At 47.3% G+C, this 16340-nt stretch overlaps 1 protein-coding gene and 1 long non-coding RNA gene across 14 annotated transcripts in view; one reads left to right on the top strand and one right to left on the bottom strand.

The window, feature by feature from the left end:
• Positions 1-14205, bottom strand: part of MINDY2 (MINDY lysine 48 deubiquitinase 2) — a 107359-nt gene extending 93154 nt beyond the window's left edge. For 4 of the 13 annotated variants that reach the window (XR_010590726.1, XR_010590725.1, XM_065558268.1 and 1 more), the window contains exon 1: positions 13381-14202. Coding sequence is in view for 7 of the 13 variants with exons in the window: in XM_065558268.1 (XP_065414340.1) it covers positions 13381-14073 (693 nt within the window). In the remaining 6 variants the exon portion in view is untranslated. Of the gene's footprint in view, positions 1-13380 lie in introns of all 13 variants that reach the window. The other 9 variants (XR_010590727.1, XM_065558269.1, XM_065558270.1 and 6 more) reach the window with 4 other exon arrangements.
• A 145-nt stretch (positions 14206-14350) lies between these two features.
• On the top strand, positions 14351-15847 carry LOC135973735 (uncharacterized). The gene is made up of 2 exons (XR_010590731.1): positions 14351-14561; positions 15069-15847. It is a non-coding gene; the product is annotated as an uncharacterized LOC135973735 (long non-coding RNA).
• Positions 15848-16340: the final 493 nt, after the last annotated feature.

Here is a 16340-nt window from a genome sequence, read left to right as displayed (position 1 = left end):
TAGAGCTGAAATCCTCATAGGACATCTCCACAAAGCTCTCCTGGAGGTAATTGGAAAGCCTTTGCATGAGGTACCTGGGGAGAGCGGCCTTATTGTATCCTCCATGGTAGGAAACTTTTCCTCGCCGGGCTATCATCAAGTACTCTGGGATCATTGCCTTGCAGAGAATACGGCCCTGGTTTTTGCTGGCTTTCACGCAGCATGCGTTCTTTCTCGATCTCAGAAATTCTCAGCAGAGTGATGTCGCTCATGGTGACCTGCTTAGAATTAGGGGAATGTTACTATTGGGACTGCTTGCCTGTTCCTTTACAGAACTGTCACCGGCGGTTTACAGCCACACGGTGGAGGCGGGAGAGAGGCAGCATACAGGGATCTTTCCCGGGGACAGCCATGAGGGGGTGGGACAGGGGCAGAGTTCATGCTGGCCGGATTGCCGGCAGCAGGAACTGGCCAATGATAGGAGCATTGCTTTGAACGTGCAAGGAGTGCACTGCTATAATTTAAGTTTTAAGCAGCCAAAAGTCTACGGCTTACCATGTCAGCCTGCTACCCGAATTCCGCTGTCCTGCCCCGCTTGTCTGATCTCCACTGCAAGACTCCAGGCACTTGAATGCAAAGGCCGAAAATTTGACTGTCCTGAGTGCGCATGTGATAGGTGCTGTGCATGGTCTTGTTCACAGAGAAAGACTATGTTCATTGTTCACAAAAAATTATCTTTGTGAGGAATTCACTCCCTTTTTCCCATCCCACAGCTGCGAATGTCTCCTGACCTACCCTGGCATCCCCCTCGCAGAGGCTGGCGCAGATTAGGCGGAGAAAGAAAAGGACACGGGACGACATGTTCTCAGAACTTACGGGCTGCTCCTGAGCCGATGCGGCCCAGCAGACCCAGTGGAGGGAGAACATGTCGCAATACCAGCGAGCACACAGCGAACGGGAGGAGAGGTGGCGGCAGGAAGACCAGCAGGCGACTCAAACGCTGCTTGGACTAATGAGGGAGCAAACAGACACACTCCGGCGCCTTGTGGATGTTCTGCAGGACCGGAGGCAGGAGGACAGAGCCCCGCTGCAGTCTATCTCTAACCGCCCTCCCCTGCCACAAACTCCCATACCTCCTCACCCAAAGTCCCAAGAAGGAGGGGCGGCAGGGGCTGTGAAAACTGTCACTCCACCCCTGCAGTACCAGAAGGCTCTCATTCCCAAAAATTTGATAAGTCCTTTCCTTCCCGCCTCACGCAAGCTCCCGTCCCAGTTTCATCCCCCAACTGTGTAGTTGCTAATAAAAGATAAGTTTCTGTTAATTACTGTTTCCATCATGTTCTTTTAGGGGAGAGTGTTTGAAGGGGGGGGGAGGGGATTGGTAATTGGAGAGGACAGTCACCTTTACCAGGGTACAGACACGGGGGCAGGTTCAGCAGAAGGTCACACACACATTGCAGTCACTAGGCACCCTGGTCAGTCTGGGAGGTGGTTTTCATGTTCTGTGTGTGTGTGTGTGTGGTGGGGGGGGGGGGCGGCATGTGACTTTGTGGTGGGGGTGGGCGGATAGAGATCTTATGCAGCGGTCCTTGTCCTGGATCACAGAGCCACGCAGCAGGGGATCTGTAACCGTCCTCCCCTGCCACAAAGTCAAATAGCCCCCACACAGAGTCCCGAAAAGGAGGGGTCGCAGGCTCCATTGAAACAACCAGTCCACCACTGCGGACCACTCTAGGAGCAGGAGCCTGTCATTCCTCGAGTTCAGAAGCGTTCTTTCCATCACTACGCCCGCTCCCCACCACAGTCTGCATCCCAGTTTCAACACTTTACCGCAAAATCCGTAATAAAGAAAATGGTGTCCATTAACAAAGTTCCATTTCTTTTATTTTTAAATGTGTGTTGGAAGGGGGGAGGGGATGGGGTGAACGGGGTATGTAGCTGGAGAGGATAGTCAACAGTAAGTGGGTAAAGAAACGGGGGCAGGTTCAGCTTCTCTTTAAACAAACTTAATAGTCACAGGTTACCCTGCTCACTGAGGAACCTAGCTTTCAAAGCCTCCCGGATGCACAGCGCGTCCCGCTGGGCTCTTCTAATCGCACGGCTGTCTGGCTGGGCGTAATCAGCGGCCAGGCTATTGGCCTCAACCTCCCACCCCGCCATAAAGGTCTCCCCCTTGCTCACACAGAGATTGTGGAGCACACAGCAAGCTGCAATAACAACGGGGATATTGGTTTCGCTGAGATCTGAGCGAGTGAGTAAGCTTCTCCATCTCCCCTTGAGACGTCCAAAAGCACACTCCATCACCATTCTGCACTTGCTCAGACGGTAGTTGAAGAGTTCTTTTTCATTGTCCAGGGCGCCTGTATAGGGCTTCATGAGCCAGGGTATTAGCAGGTAGGCTGGGTCCCAGAGGATCACCATAGGCATCTCCACGTCCCCAACAGTTATTTTCTGGTCCGGGAAGTAAATACCTTCCTGCAGCCATCTAAACAGACCAGAGTTCCTGAAAACACGAGCGTCATGAACCTTGCCCGGCCATCCTACGTTGATGTTTGTAAAACGTCCCCTATGGTCCACCAGTGCTTGCAGCACCATTGAAAAGTAGCCCTTTCAGTTAATGTACTGGCTGGCCTGGTGGTCCGGTCCCAGGATAGGGATGTGAGTTCCAGCTATAGCCCCACCGCAGTTTGGGAATCCCATCGCTGCGAAGCCATCTATAATGACCTGGACGTTTCCAAGGGTCACTACCTTTGACAGCAGTAGCTCAACGACTGCGTTGGCTACTTGCATCACAGCAACCCCCACGGTAGATTTGCCGACGCCAAAGTGATTCACGACTGACCGGTAGCTGTCTGGCGTTGCAAGCTTCCAGAGGGCTATGGCCATTCGCTTCTGGACAGTCAGGGCTGCTCGCATCCGGGTGTCCTTGCGCTTCAGGGCAGGGGTCAGCAACTCACAAAGTTCCAGGAAAGTTCCCTTCCGTATCCGAAAGTTTCGCAGCCACTGTGATTCATCCCAGACCTGCAGCACTATGCGGTCCCACCAGTCCGTGCTTATTTCCCGGGCCCAGAATCGCCGTTCCACAGCATTAACATGACCCATTGCCACCATGATAGTCACGACGCGGGGTCCCGTGCTTTGTGAGAGGTCTGTGCCACCCTCAGACTTCATGTCCTCACCGCGCTGCCGTAGCCTCCTCGCCCAATTTCTCAGCATCTGCCTCTGGAAAAGGTGGATGATAAGGTGCGAGGTGTTGACAACGGCCATAACTACAGCGATGGTTGCAGCGGGCTCGATGCTCGCAGTGCTGTGGCGTCCGCGCTGTCACTCACCAGAAAAGTGTGCGAACTGATTGCCCGCCGGCGCTTTCAGGGAGGGAGGGCGGGAGTGACGGTTGGATGACGACAGTTACCCATAACCACCCTTGACACATTTTTTTCCCCAGCTGGCATTGGGGGCTCGACCCAGAATTCCAATGGGCAGCGGAGACTGCGGGAACTGTGGGATAGCTGCCCACAGTGCACCGCTTCCAATGTCGACGCTTGCCCCGTTAGTGTGGACTCAAAGTCGAATTACTGTCCTTAGTGTGGATACACACGTTCGACTTTGTAATATCGATTCCACATATTCGATTTAAGTACAATCAAACTACTCTCATAGTGTAGACATACCCTATAACACTACAAACTAATGACTTTCAAAACCTTTGGCAAGTGTGCATACAAGATTTTTGCCAAAATGGTGCGCAGCCCTTGAGTTCTGTTGCAAGGATTTGTCTCCACAGGGAAAAAGTCCAGAATAGATAGTGTAGAACAGCTATTGCTGAATAGGTATTCCACAGTAGCTCCCCATATGGATACTCTTATTTTGCGCCTTTGTGAGTTTTAGGTTAATTCGTTTAGAAATGGATTACCCCAAACTGCTAAAAGGCCCTCAGTGCGGAATAAGAGCGTCCACACAAAATGTCGAAGTGGGAATAGCTATTGAGATCTAAATTTGCACCCTTCTTATTTTACAGTAACTCCCCTGTATAGATAAACCCTTAAATCCCCAAGCAGCAATATTGGTCCATACTGTCTTTCACAATCTACAGCAGGCCACGAAACTATAGCTATTTTTCTGTTATGTAGACCTTCCAAGAGCTAGATGCCTGTGCTGCCTTCAAACTTGACTACAAAAACATACTTAGTCCTTCCCACAGAATTCAAGCAGAAGCTACAGCTAATGAAAATAAGATACATTTAAGCAATGTGAGCATATGGGATTACATCTGTGATAAAGTCTCTGAACTGGCTTCTTGTTCACATCCCAACAATTCATGCTAATAGTGATTATCTTTAATGCCCTGCATAGTCTAGAACTAGCCCCTGCCTCTGATGATTTGGGGAAATCTATATGTATAACTTACAAATTCTGGTTATTATGAAGTTACTGTATCATAAATGCTCTCTGTTGATGTGTACCCACCATGATTCTAGCAGGATTGTTCACAGACCAGGGACAATGTAGAGTCATTAGAACTCAACAACCATGTATTCAGGTTAAAGTACGTTGGAACAATGGGTTTGCTTGAGCTGGAAGAGGATACCTCCTCATCCTGTCTGAAAGGAGAGGGGAAAATGGATAGCAGAAAATTCCCCAAACTGGACAAAAAGACACCAACATACTGATGTTGGCCATAGAGGCTGGGTGGGTCAGGGGAAAATTCACAGTAAGACACAGGAAATATAGGAAGGAGAGGGGAAGGGGATGGTCTGGCCACAGTCAGAGGAAGCAAGCTGACCTAGGAAGAGAGGCTCCATGTTTTGACAGAGAAGTCATACAGCTGCAAGGAAATAATCCTGGATCCCATAGAGGACCCTGTCCACAGCCGAAAGAATGCTCTGGAGTGGTGAGGAAACTCAGGCATCATGAAATGATGAGTTCAAGATTCTAAGGAATGGTAGGAGGGAGAACAGCAAAATAAAGACAATGGATTTCAAGGCAGCAGATTTCAGCAAACTCAGGGAGTTGATAGGTAAGATCCTATGGGAAGCAAGTCTAAGGGGAAAAATAATAGAAGACAGTTGGCAGTTTTTCACCACCTGGATCGATCGGTCTTCAGCTGTTGTTAAGTCTGTGCCAATCACAACACGTCCGCCATTCTTCTCGCATTCTTGAATTTCTTCTCCACGTTCGTCCGAAACGAATTACAATGTCATCTTCCCATCTTCTTGGAGGCCGAACAGGTGGTCTTTTCTGTTCTCGCGGGTACAACGCGGCAGTTTTTCAAAGAGACATTATTAAGGGCACAAGAGCAAACTATTCCACTGCGTAAGAAAGATAGGAAGTAGGGCAAGAGACACCGCTGGTTTAACTAGGAGATCTTCAATGATCTAAAAATAAAAAAAATGAGTCCTACAAAAAGTGGAAACTAGATCAAATTACAAAGGATAAATATAAACAAATAACACAAGTATGTAGGGACAAAATTAGAAAGGCCAAGTCACAAAATGAGATCAAACTAGCTAGAAATATAATGGGTAACAAGAAAACATTCTACAAATACATTAGAAGCAAGAGGAAGACCAAGGACAGGGTAGGCCAGTTACTCAATGAGGGGAGAAAAACAGTAACAGAAAATGTGGAAATGGCAGAGGTGCTTAATGATTTCTGTATCTTGGTTTTCACCAAGAAGGTTGGTGGTGACTGGAGGTCTAACATAGTGAATACCAGTGAAAATGAGGTAGGATCAGAAGAGGCTAAAATAGGGAAAGAACAAGTTAAAAATTACTTGGACAAATTAGATGTCTTCAAGCCACCAGGGCCTGATGAAATGCATCCTTGAATACTCAAGGAGCTGTCTGAGGAGATATCTGAGCCATTAGAGATTATCTTTGAGAAGTCATGGAAGATGGGAGAGATTCCAGAAGACTGGAAAAGGGCAAATATAGTTCCCATCTATAAAGAGGGAAATAAGGAAAACCCAGGGAATTACAGACCAGTCAGCTTAACTTCTGTACGCAGAGAGATAATGGAGCAAATAATTAAGCAATCAATTTGCAAACATCTAGAAGATAACAAGGTGATAAGTAACAGTCAGCATGGATTTGTCAAAAACAAATGGTGTCAAACCAACCCGATAGCTTTCTTTGACAGAATAACAAGATGGGGGGGGGGGAGAGGATGTAGTGAGGCGGTGTGGCTCCCCGCCGCCCCGGAAAGGGAAGAGCCCGTCCCTCAGAGGTTCAGGCGGCGACCCGGAAGTATAAAGGCTCGCCCTCAGAGGTCAGTAAGGCCCCAGCGCTAGAGAGACCAGATGTCTCCAGCCTAGCTCGTGACTGGGAAAACTCTGCGGCCCAATGTGGCCGCCAGGACTGGCCAGGCCCGCCCTGCGCCCGCTACCCGGAGGAGTTGCCGGGCCTGCCACTCGCCCGCTACCCGGAGGAACCTATGGTGCTGGATCCCCCAGAGGACAACACCCAGTCCCAGGTACTACCCGAGGGGAAGTCTGGAAGTGGCTGCAGCACTGCCAGAGCCCATGTCAGTGTGTTGCGGCCAGGATCCCCACTGACTAAGCAGCGAGTCTTCTGCCGCTGCTAGGGCCCCAGGCTGGAACGCAGTGGAGTGGGAGGGCCTATGTCCCCCCTGCCACCCAACCCGTGGTTGGCAGTCTCCCCCTCTCCCAGGGCTGAAGAGGCTTGGGGCCTACTGTTGTTTCTCAGCCCTGCCTGAGGGCTTGAGCTCTGACTCTGCATTGCCCCGCCCTGTTCTAGGGCCTGGGCTTGATCCTATTTATACTGTGGTTGCTCAGCCCTGCCTGAGGGCCTGAGCTCTGACTCTGCATTGCCCCGCCCTGACCTAGGGCCTGGGCCTGCTATTAATTGTACTGCTCCTGCTTAGCCCTGCCCGAGGGTCTGAGCCCGTGACTCATTGTTGCCCGCCCTGACCCGGGGCCTGGGCTTCCATTGTTTATTTCAGTTAGCGCAAGGGCTGCCGAGGGAGACCCCCGTGGACAGACTAATTCCCCGAACAATAACTGTATGTAGGGAGCCGGTGTGGTTCCCTGCCGCCCTGGAGAGGGTCGAGCCCCGGTTAACCCTTTTACAGGGGGAAAGCAGTAGATGTGATATATCTTGACTTTAGTAAAGCTTTTGATACAGTCTGGCATGACCTTCTCATAAACAGACTACAGAAATGCAACCTAGATGGAGCTACTGTAAGGTGGGTCCGCAAAGGGTTACAGAAAGTATTTATCAGTAATTATCCGTGGTTCAGAGTCATGCTGGAAGGGCATAATGAGTAGGGTCCCGCAGGGAACAGTTCTGGGTCTGGTTCTGTTCAATATCTTCATCAGTGATTTAGATAATGGCATTCAGAGTACACTTATAAAGTCTGCAGATGATACCAAGCTGGGAGGGGTTGCAAGTGCTTTGGAGGATAGGATAATTCTAAATGATCTTGACAAACTGAAGAAACTGTCTGAAGTAAACAGGATGAAATTAAATAAGGACAAATGCAAAGTACTCCACTTAGGAAGGAACAATCAGTTGCACATATACAAAATGGGAAATGACTGCCTAGGAAGGAGTACTTTGGAAAGGATATGGGGGTCAAAGGGTCACAAGCTAAATATGAGTCAATAGTGCAATAGTGTTGCAAAAAAAGGGAACATCATTCTGGGATGTATTAGCAGGAGTGTTGTAAGCAAGACACAAGAAGTAATTCTTCCACTCCACACTACGCTGATTAGGCCTCAACTGGAGTATTGTGTCCAGTTCTGGGTGCCACATTTCAGGAAGGATGTGGACAAATTGGAGAGAGTCCAGAGAAGAGCAACAAAAATGATTAAAGATCTAGAAAATATGACCGTTGAGGGAAGATTGAAAAAAATTGTTTTTTTTCAGTCTGGAAAAGAAAAGACTGAGGGGGGAGATAACAGTTTTCAAGTATGTAAAAGGCTGTTACAAGGAGGAGGGAGAAAAATTGTTCTTAACCTCCGAGGATAGGACAAGAAGCAATGGGCTTAAATTGCAGCAAGGGAGATTTAGGTTGGACATTAGGAAAAACTTCCTGTCAGGGTGATTAAGCATTGGAATAAATTGCTTAGGGAGATTGTGGAATCTCCATCATTGGGGATTTTTAAGAGCAGGTTAGACAAATACCTGTCAGGGATGGTCTAGATAATACTTGGTCCTGCCATGAGTGCAGGGGACTGGACTAGATGACCTCTTGAGGTCCCTTCCAGTCTTATGACTATGAATCCTGTATATTAACCTGGTTATTTAGATGTTTTCTGTATCACTATATTGATTTAACACAACAAGAGAGTCTGAAAAAAAACAAACAAACAGGCAAGAAGGGAAGGAATGGCTTAAGAAAAACTACATCTCTGCAAACACATGAGGGTTGTTAAGGAACAATGCCATGATTAACTTTGAAGATTTTGCCCCCTCTGCAGCTAATCCACAAAACTCCTGTAAGCACAGGACATGAAAGACTTCTGGCATGTTAAAGGAACATTCCCAAGAGAATCGGGTAATTATCAAGGGGAGGGACTAGAGAGACAGGATGGGGTGCCTGAAGAAGTTAGGCGTACCCAGATTACCGTCAGAGGATGGTAGGCCTTTAGGTAAATTAGGCATGGGTGTTAACTGTTTTAAAATCCTCTTTTCTAAATGTTTTGCTCTTATTGCTAAAATAAATAATACATTGGTTTTAAGAAGTCTGATCACCATATGCTTCTGTTCAGACTCCTGAAAGGAAGAACCACAAGAGTATGAAGTCAGTCAGACCTGCTAGGTAAGAACAGTTGATACCCAGGGCTACAATATCCTGTGTCTACTTTAAGAGTTGGAGAGTTGTGGAATTCCACCCCAGGATAGGTAAAAGCACAAGTCACCTGAGGGGATGCACTCAAAAAAGGCACAGAGACGCTGTTAGCCCTGTAACCATGACATACCCCTTACTCTGAGTTGCTGTAAATGTTTGAGACCATAACATGTTTGTCTATAGGGTGACCAGATTTTCAAGGTAAACACAAACACCTATGGAGGTAAAGGGTTTGGTGGGTGAGGAAAGGAGCAGAGAGATCACTGTTCTATTCTCTATATTTTAATCTTTCTTCCCTCTCCCCCCACTTTTTCTTCTCCCTACATCCTTGCTGCATTCTGCTCTGTATTTCCGCTCTAGATATCTCATGATATCTCTCCCTAACACACACAGTACGCTCAATCTCTTTATCCTAACTCTCAGTCTTTAGTCCCTTGTTCCCATCCCCACAATTCCCTGCCACAAATGGAGTTTTCACCCATGGTGTAGGGAAAGTGAGCAGAATGTGGACGTCTATCCTCAGCCTGGATCAGTAGCCAGCTACATACAAATGTGGTGAAGATCAGCTGCCAATAAGCTTGCCACTCTCACCAGTGTCAACATATATCTGATTATAGTTTGGGAGGGGGTGGTGGGGAAGTAAAGCAAGTGGGGGGGAGGGGCACATTAACCAGGAGATTTAATTAAATGTAGGGGGGCAATATTACTGTACAACAAATTAAGTGGAGGTCTCTGAAATGCATGCATGCTCACTCAGTGTGAAATCAGTTTCATCAATTTAGCTGGCTAGCAGCTACTTCAGGTAGCCAATCTGCTGGGATTTACATAAATCAGGACAGAACTCTCTTCTGTAATACTAACAGGAATATTAGGATAGGCCCTGAAATTAGAGAGACTTTGGATTTTTCAGGGAAACACTGTTACCTTATTTATAAAATCAGAGATTACACTGTTCACTCAAATAAATACATAGGGGCACATGATCATAGTGTACAAAAGTCAAGTACAATTTTGGGTGGAGTCTAAGAGTTAATTATACATACATATTATACACTGTAATAATTGGGGCATCACAGGTTCTACTCCAACTGTGAGTTTAACTGCTGGAAAGTAGGTATAGGTTCATAAACTGTCCCAATTATCTGTTATATAAAATTGTTTAAAAATAAACGCAAAAGACAGTCTACTAAGGCCAGCCAAGGACTGTGTTAAGATCACTTCTGGTAAACAAGATGAGTATTGAACCAGAAATCAACAGACCCAATTTGGTGCTGCAAAAATTAAGCCTAATTGGTGGACAAAATAATGAGGAGGGGCTATTCCACTCAACATCCCATTTTTGAGGTCCCTAAGAAGAGACTTTGGGGGGTGAGATAGTAATGGAAAATTTTTGTTGTGAAACCCAGATCCTGGCACACAATGGGAACCCCCAGAGTTCCCCCTTTTTATCCCTCCACTATCTTCCTCCTGTCCTCTTTCTCTGTTTCAACTTTTCCACTCAATCCTAAGACCAACTGCACCGCATAGCACCAGCATGACAAGACGAGGCAGCCCACCTAGGTCTGTCCAGCCTTAGAAGGAGCAGTGAAGGAGAGGAATCTGACAAGGCCAGGCAAATTACATCCCTGACCAGAGAGGTAAGCCAGATCCAGAGCAACAGCTGTTGTGGCCAACCTGCCAGCCCCAAAGCATCCATCCATAACTGACTAGCCATCTTGTATCCGAAAAAACAACAAAAAAAGCTATATTCCCCCCACCTTTTACTATCCTATCTCTTCATTTCCTGTGCGTCCCTCTGTTTTGTCAAAAGCAGAAAAGTACGGCCAGCTGCGAGGCCGCCCAGTGCGGCCAGACGGTGGGGTCAGCCACACTGGCTGCTGCAGAAGTCACGGACTCCATGACTTCCACGACCTCAGTGACAGACATGGAGCCCTAGTCATAATGACGGCACCCTTCTTTCTAATGAGAAATGAAATATATGACTAGACTATATTTAGGAGGTATCTTTCCTCATGATTTTTACCAAAAAAACCCACCAATAATTGTTGGATTAACAACACTTATCTTTGTCTAATTAAAACAAAATCCCTCTATTTAGTAGGAGAATACGGTTTCTTAATACAAACATCCTAATCTGGGGTTTCATCATATAAATACGGCATGAAAACACTTCACTCTAGAGAAGGAGACAGTCTGGGTTAATTTTAAAAGTAGGTTTTTGCTTTGTAAGATCATATCCACCTGGAGCTGAAGGATGTTTGTGCTTTTCAATGAAAATACTGAAGATCTCTGAGGGTTTTTTTGACATCTTCCCTGAGTCAAATGCAAGTCTTGTCTGCTCTCTGTGGTCATTAAAGATCCCACAGAACTTACTGTAAGGTGAATTGTATTTGCCCCTGGACTCTGGACCCACCAAATTTCACTGCTAACTACGAAAGTATAATATAGTACAATTCTGATTGCCACCCTACATGCCAAAGATATCTGCATTTCAGTAGCGAAGCTGTATGAATATTTGGCCCAATGCTGCTTCCATTTAAGTCAATAGTAAAACCTCCACTGACATTTGTACATCCTGAAGGTTCCCAACACCTACCTCTTAACCACTTTTGGCTCTTTGTTCACGTCACCTGCTACATTTGAAACAGCCTCCCACTCCAGGAGTGCCAACTATCTTTCCCTTGCTCATTCAAATTCCTCAAAAAAACTACTTCTTGCACTAAGCCTTCCTGTACTGATTGCCTGAGTGATACTCGTGATAGACTGATAATATCCTGAACAAACCTTATGGAATTAAGATTAACTTAATTCCGTAAAGTTTAAGCTTATTGAATGAGGGTTAAGACCTTTGGGGTACAGTGTATTAAGAATGCAATTGTGTATTATCGTGTCTTTGTATGTACTTTCACTAGTAAGGATGGGGAATGCTAATGTACTTCTTCTGTTATCAACCCTTTGAAGCCACTCATCTGGAGAGGTTTGCACTAGGTCAAAATGGATTATCCAGGGACCAACAGACAAAGAATAAACAGCCTTGTTTTAAACTGGTTCAAGGCCGCCTTCTTGATCGAGCAAACAGCCAGGTCCCCCGGTCCACAGAGGGCCCCATTCCTTAGGGTAGGGATGGAAGGACTGGGCCTGCTGAGGCCTCATAAGGCTGGGTGTTTGTTCCGAGCTGAAGCTGTAATGAACATGTAACATGTAACTTATAACTATGTCAATTACATGCATTGACCATCTCTGAAGAGAAAGCAAGTTGTTATCCTCAGGCAACCTCTGTCTGTGCTGCAAACAACATAATGAAGGCAGAGAACTGTGCATCTTGGAAATACCATGGGGGGGGGGGGGGGAGAGTCTCCACTCACAAAGGAAATGGCTGAGAAGCTAGAAGCCTCAGAGTGGGTGCCCTTCAGTGGACCAATGAGGGGAAATACAGATGCAATTGCCCTGAGCTGTCACAATATCTTACAGTATGTGGGGTAACAGGTGCATCTGTTTGGGTTAGATTATTGACTTTTCTTGAGAGGAAAAACCCACTGTGGTTGGTTTTAAAACAGAAGGCAAATTACTACTTTGCATTAATGTCTACTTCCTTTTCAAATCTCCTTATAAATATTAATCCTAACACCATGCTATGAATTGTAGATAAGGATTATCCCCATTTTATAGATGGGAAAATTGAGACAGAAGTTAAAATAACTTATCCAAGGCTGCAGTGGAAATCATTATTCAAGACAGGATTAGAACATGGGAGTTTCTGGTTCCCAGTCCTTTGCACAATCTTGGCATATATAATACTAAATAATATTGGATCTTTACAATACGCTTCATACAATTACAGCCGAGTAATTATTATTAGGTATGTGCTTTGTAAAGCACCATGCCCGTTATCAATGTGCCAAACAGCAATAATAGGTTGGCATTTTATAAAGAACTGTATACAGGCCCAGCACTCCTGAAAACAGGTTATTTTTTGCAAATTGTTGCGTATGTTCCTATCACCATGAATTTGTAGAATAGATTTCTATTTAGTAGACTGCTACACATATTTCTAGTAATATATCATTGTTATGCTTTTGTTTTGTGAAGCACCATCTACATTACTATTGCTATTTAAAAAGTAATAGCAGCACTTTATAAAACACAATCTTACCTATATTGCCACTACTACACAAATAATAGAACTGTTTTGCAAGATCCCATGCACTTTCCCAGCATTTGGTATGAGAAGTGCTATATAAAGCATATAAACAATAATAGGCTTGCGTTTAAGAGGTGTAGTTTCTAATGCTGTAGTAATAGGTCTAACATAAATAGCTGCGTATATGTTTCCACCCTACTGTATAAAGATTTGTGATCACAGAAATGCTGTGCATGTTTCCACGGCTACAGTAATAGTTATTAGGTTTGTGAAGCATCTTGTGCGTTTCCAGAGGAATACAAATCACAACACAAAGTGAGATATATGTAGTGCGGGTCTGTGCGTATCTCCACTATCACAGACACTGTAACTGTGTCTGCGCGAAGCTTCAGGTACGTTTCTACAGCTAAAGACATTGTCAATTACTCCCGGCCCGGGGGATACGATACCTTCCAAGCCAACAGCAGCACGTTCATAATGGCCAGCAGCGGGCAGGGCCCGTTCTCGTTCTGGGTGATGATCGGGGTGTTCTCCTCCTTCCAGCGGACCCACTTGATGTGATAGACCGACTGGCCGGGAAAGCGCTCCTTAGAGGCAGACAAGAGCTGAGCCGCTGCCGTGGGCCCATCCCCTCCGGGGCTCGGGGCCTTGCCCTCCGCTGCCAACGCCACCTCCTCGGCATCGCTATTGAGCTCGGAGCTGCTCGGGCAGCAGGAGTGCAGGTTGGAGAAGGACTCCAGGGAGTCCAAGCTCCGCGACTCCTCCTCTGGGGGGCTGGGGTCACCGCTGCTGCCGGCCTCCCCGGGGCCGCTCTCCAAGGCAGGAGCCGCCTCAGGGCTCTCAGTCACTGCTAGCTCCGCGCAGTCCGCAGCGGACCGGCGGTTCTCAGTGGCAGACACGGGAGACCCCTGCGCGGAAGGAGAGTCCCTCCCGGGGCCCGCAGCAGGCGGGGGAAGAAGCAGAGGGGAAGGACCCCACTGTCCGCCGCCCTCCTCAGCAGTGACGGGTCCATCCCTGCCACTACCCCCGTTAGCCGCCACCTCTTCCTCCACTGACCCCTCCAGGATGATTCGGCCCGCAGCGCCCCCGCCGCCCCGCTTCAGCGCGCCCGGGGGCGGCGGGGGCTGCGCCAAGCTCTCCATGGCCGGCCCGCCGCCTGCCCGCCTGCCTAGCGCTCTACTGGCTCCGCAGAGGCAGTTCCTTCGCCAGCAGCGCCCAGGACGCCATGACAGCGGCAACAGCTCCGCCCCGCGGCGCCGCCCCTAGGACGTGTAGGTGGGAGGAGAGCAGCTTCAGATCGCCGCTGGGGTGGGGAGCGCGCGCGAAGAATGGGAGAGGCGCGGCCTAGAGGCTTGATTTGAGTCTGGGGAGGGGCGGAGCGAGGAGCTGGTTGTAGGCTAGCGGTGGCGGGCCAGGAGCGACGCGAGCCCAAGGAAGCGAAGGGCGCGAGAAGCAGGTTACGCAGCACCAACTGGTTTGAGTCCGAGAGGGAGCGGCGAGGAACTGCGCGCGGCCCAGCGGCGCGAGCCCGAGGGAACAGGTGGGGAGGGTGCTAAGAGCAGGGGGCGCGCGCTCGGCCCAGCCGCAGGAGGAACGCGCTAGCCAGCGCGGCTTGACAATTTCGGATGTGGTAATTGCAATATCCCGTTGGACATCCACCATGTAATTGTGTGCATGGCTAGCGCCTTCAGGATGCGTAGGGCAGACACCTGTTTCGTAAGCCAAAAAACAACTACAAAGCCGACTCCCTATTCCCAAGCAATATCCAATTTGCTGACTTAATCTCGGGTTCTCCATTTTATCATACAGGCTGAAGTGTGTGTGTGTGTGTCTTTCAAGATCCACATTTTCCTTTCAAAGCCAATAGCCGCTTTCATCTCCCCGGACACAACCGTTTGCTTTTCAGTCTCAAGTTACTCTGTTACTTTGCTAATGATGTCTGTGAACAAATATAAGGCACAATACAGCTGTGTGAGTGAGATGTGCCTTAGATAGTTTTTAAGACCTTTTAATTAATTGCAAGCCCTGCACGAGTTCTGGAATAGCGTGTTAGGAGCGGGCAGCACGCACTGCTGCAGCGAAAAGGAATCTGGGCTCACAACAATTACGTTTGCAATCATCTCTCACTATTTTGCAGGAAGTTGAAACTCGGGGCATAGGATCTGCGCAGAGGGCTCCGGTCACAGCCTTTTTAAAGAAACAGTGCAGCTGCTTTCCTGAGCCGTAACAAAGAACATAAGAACAGCTATACCGGGTCAGACCAAAGGTCCATCTAGTCCAGTGGTTCTCAAACTTTTGTACTAGTGACCCCTTTCACACAGCAAGCCTCTGAGTGCGACCCCCCCCCTTAAATATATTAAAACAGTATATTTAATTTATAACTGTATTATAAATGCTCGGATGAAGTGGGGTTTGGGGTGGAGGCTGACAGCTTGTGACCCCCTGATGGGTCACCTAGTTTGAGAACCCCTGATCTAGCCCATTACCCTGTCTTCCTACAATGGCCAATGCCAGGTGCCCCAGAGGGAATGAACAAAACAGTCATCATCAAATGATCCTGTTGCCCACTCCTAGCTTTTGGTAAATGGGCTACAGACACCATCTCTGCCCATCCTGGCTAATAGCTATTGACTAGGACCAAAGGACTATTATGTTCTTCCAAAAGGAATTGTAACATAACCAAGATGAAAACCTCGCAAAGTTCTCGCTTCCTATCAATATCAGGGATCTGAGGAAGCTGGTAGAAATGTCATCCGTAAAATATTAAAGACCATCTCAGTTCCAGGGAATTATTTTCCTTTCTCTATATATTTTTCAGTGGTATGCATTACCACTGGTGGTGGTTTGCTAACCATCTATGCTTTAAAATGTTATAAATGTATGGTTAATGTAAACCATCATTAAAAAAACTAATGTCACTTTATGATTGAAATTGAATACTAAGCAAAATCCCCAACTGAGATAAAAATGTGAGTTTGTAAAATGAAGGGTTGATATAGACTTGTGAGGCAGGGGCAGGTAAGAATTTACTTTCTCCATATTCTTATAGATTCATAGATTCTAGGACTGGAAGGGACCTCGAGAGGTCATCGAGTCCAGTCCCCTGCCCGCATGGCAGGACCAAATACTGTCTAGACCATCCCTGATAGACATTTATCTAACCTACTCTTAAATATCTCCAGAGATGGAGATTCCACAACCTCCCTAGGCAATTTATTCCAGTGTTTGACCACCCTGACAGTTAGGAACTTTTTCCTAATGTCCAACCTAGACCTCCCTTGCTGCAGTTTAAACCCATTGCTTTTTGTTCTGTCCTTGGAGGCTAAGGTGAACAAGTTTTCTCCCTCCTCCTTATGACTCCCTTTTAAATACCTGAAAACTGCTATCATGTCCCCTCTCAGTCTTCTCT

The sequence above is a fragment of the Chrysemys picta genome, chromosome 10 (genome assembly GCF_011386835.1).
Source record: "Chrysemys picta bellii isolate R12L10 chromosome 10, ASM1138683v2, whole genome shotgun sequence".
Classification (NCBI taxonomy): Eukaryota; Metazoa; Chordata; order Testudines; family Emydidae; genus Chrysemys; species Chrysemys picta.
Note: the sequence above shows the minus strand (reverse complement) of the source record. Positions and strands in the feature narration are given on the sequence as shown.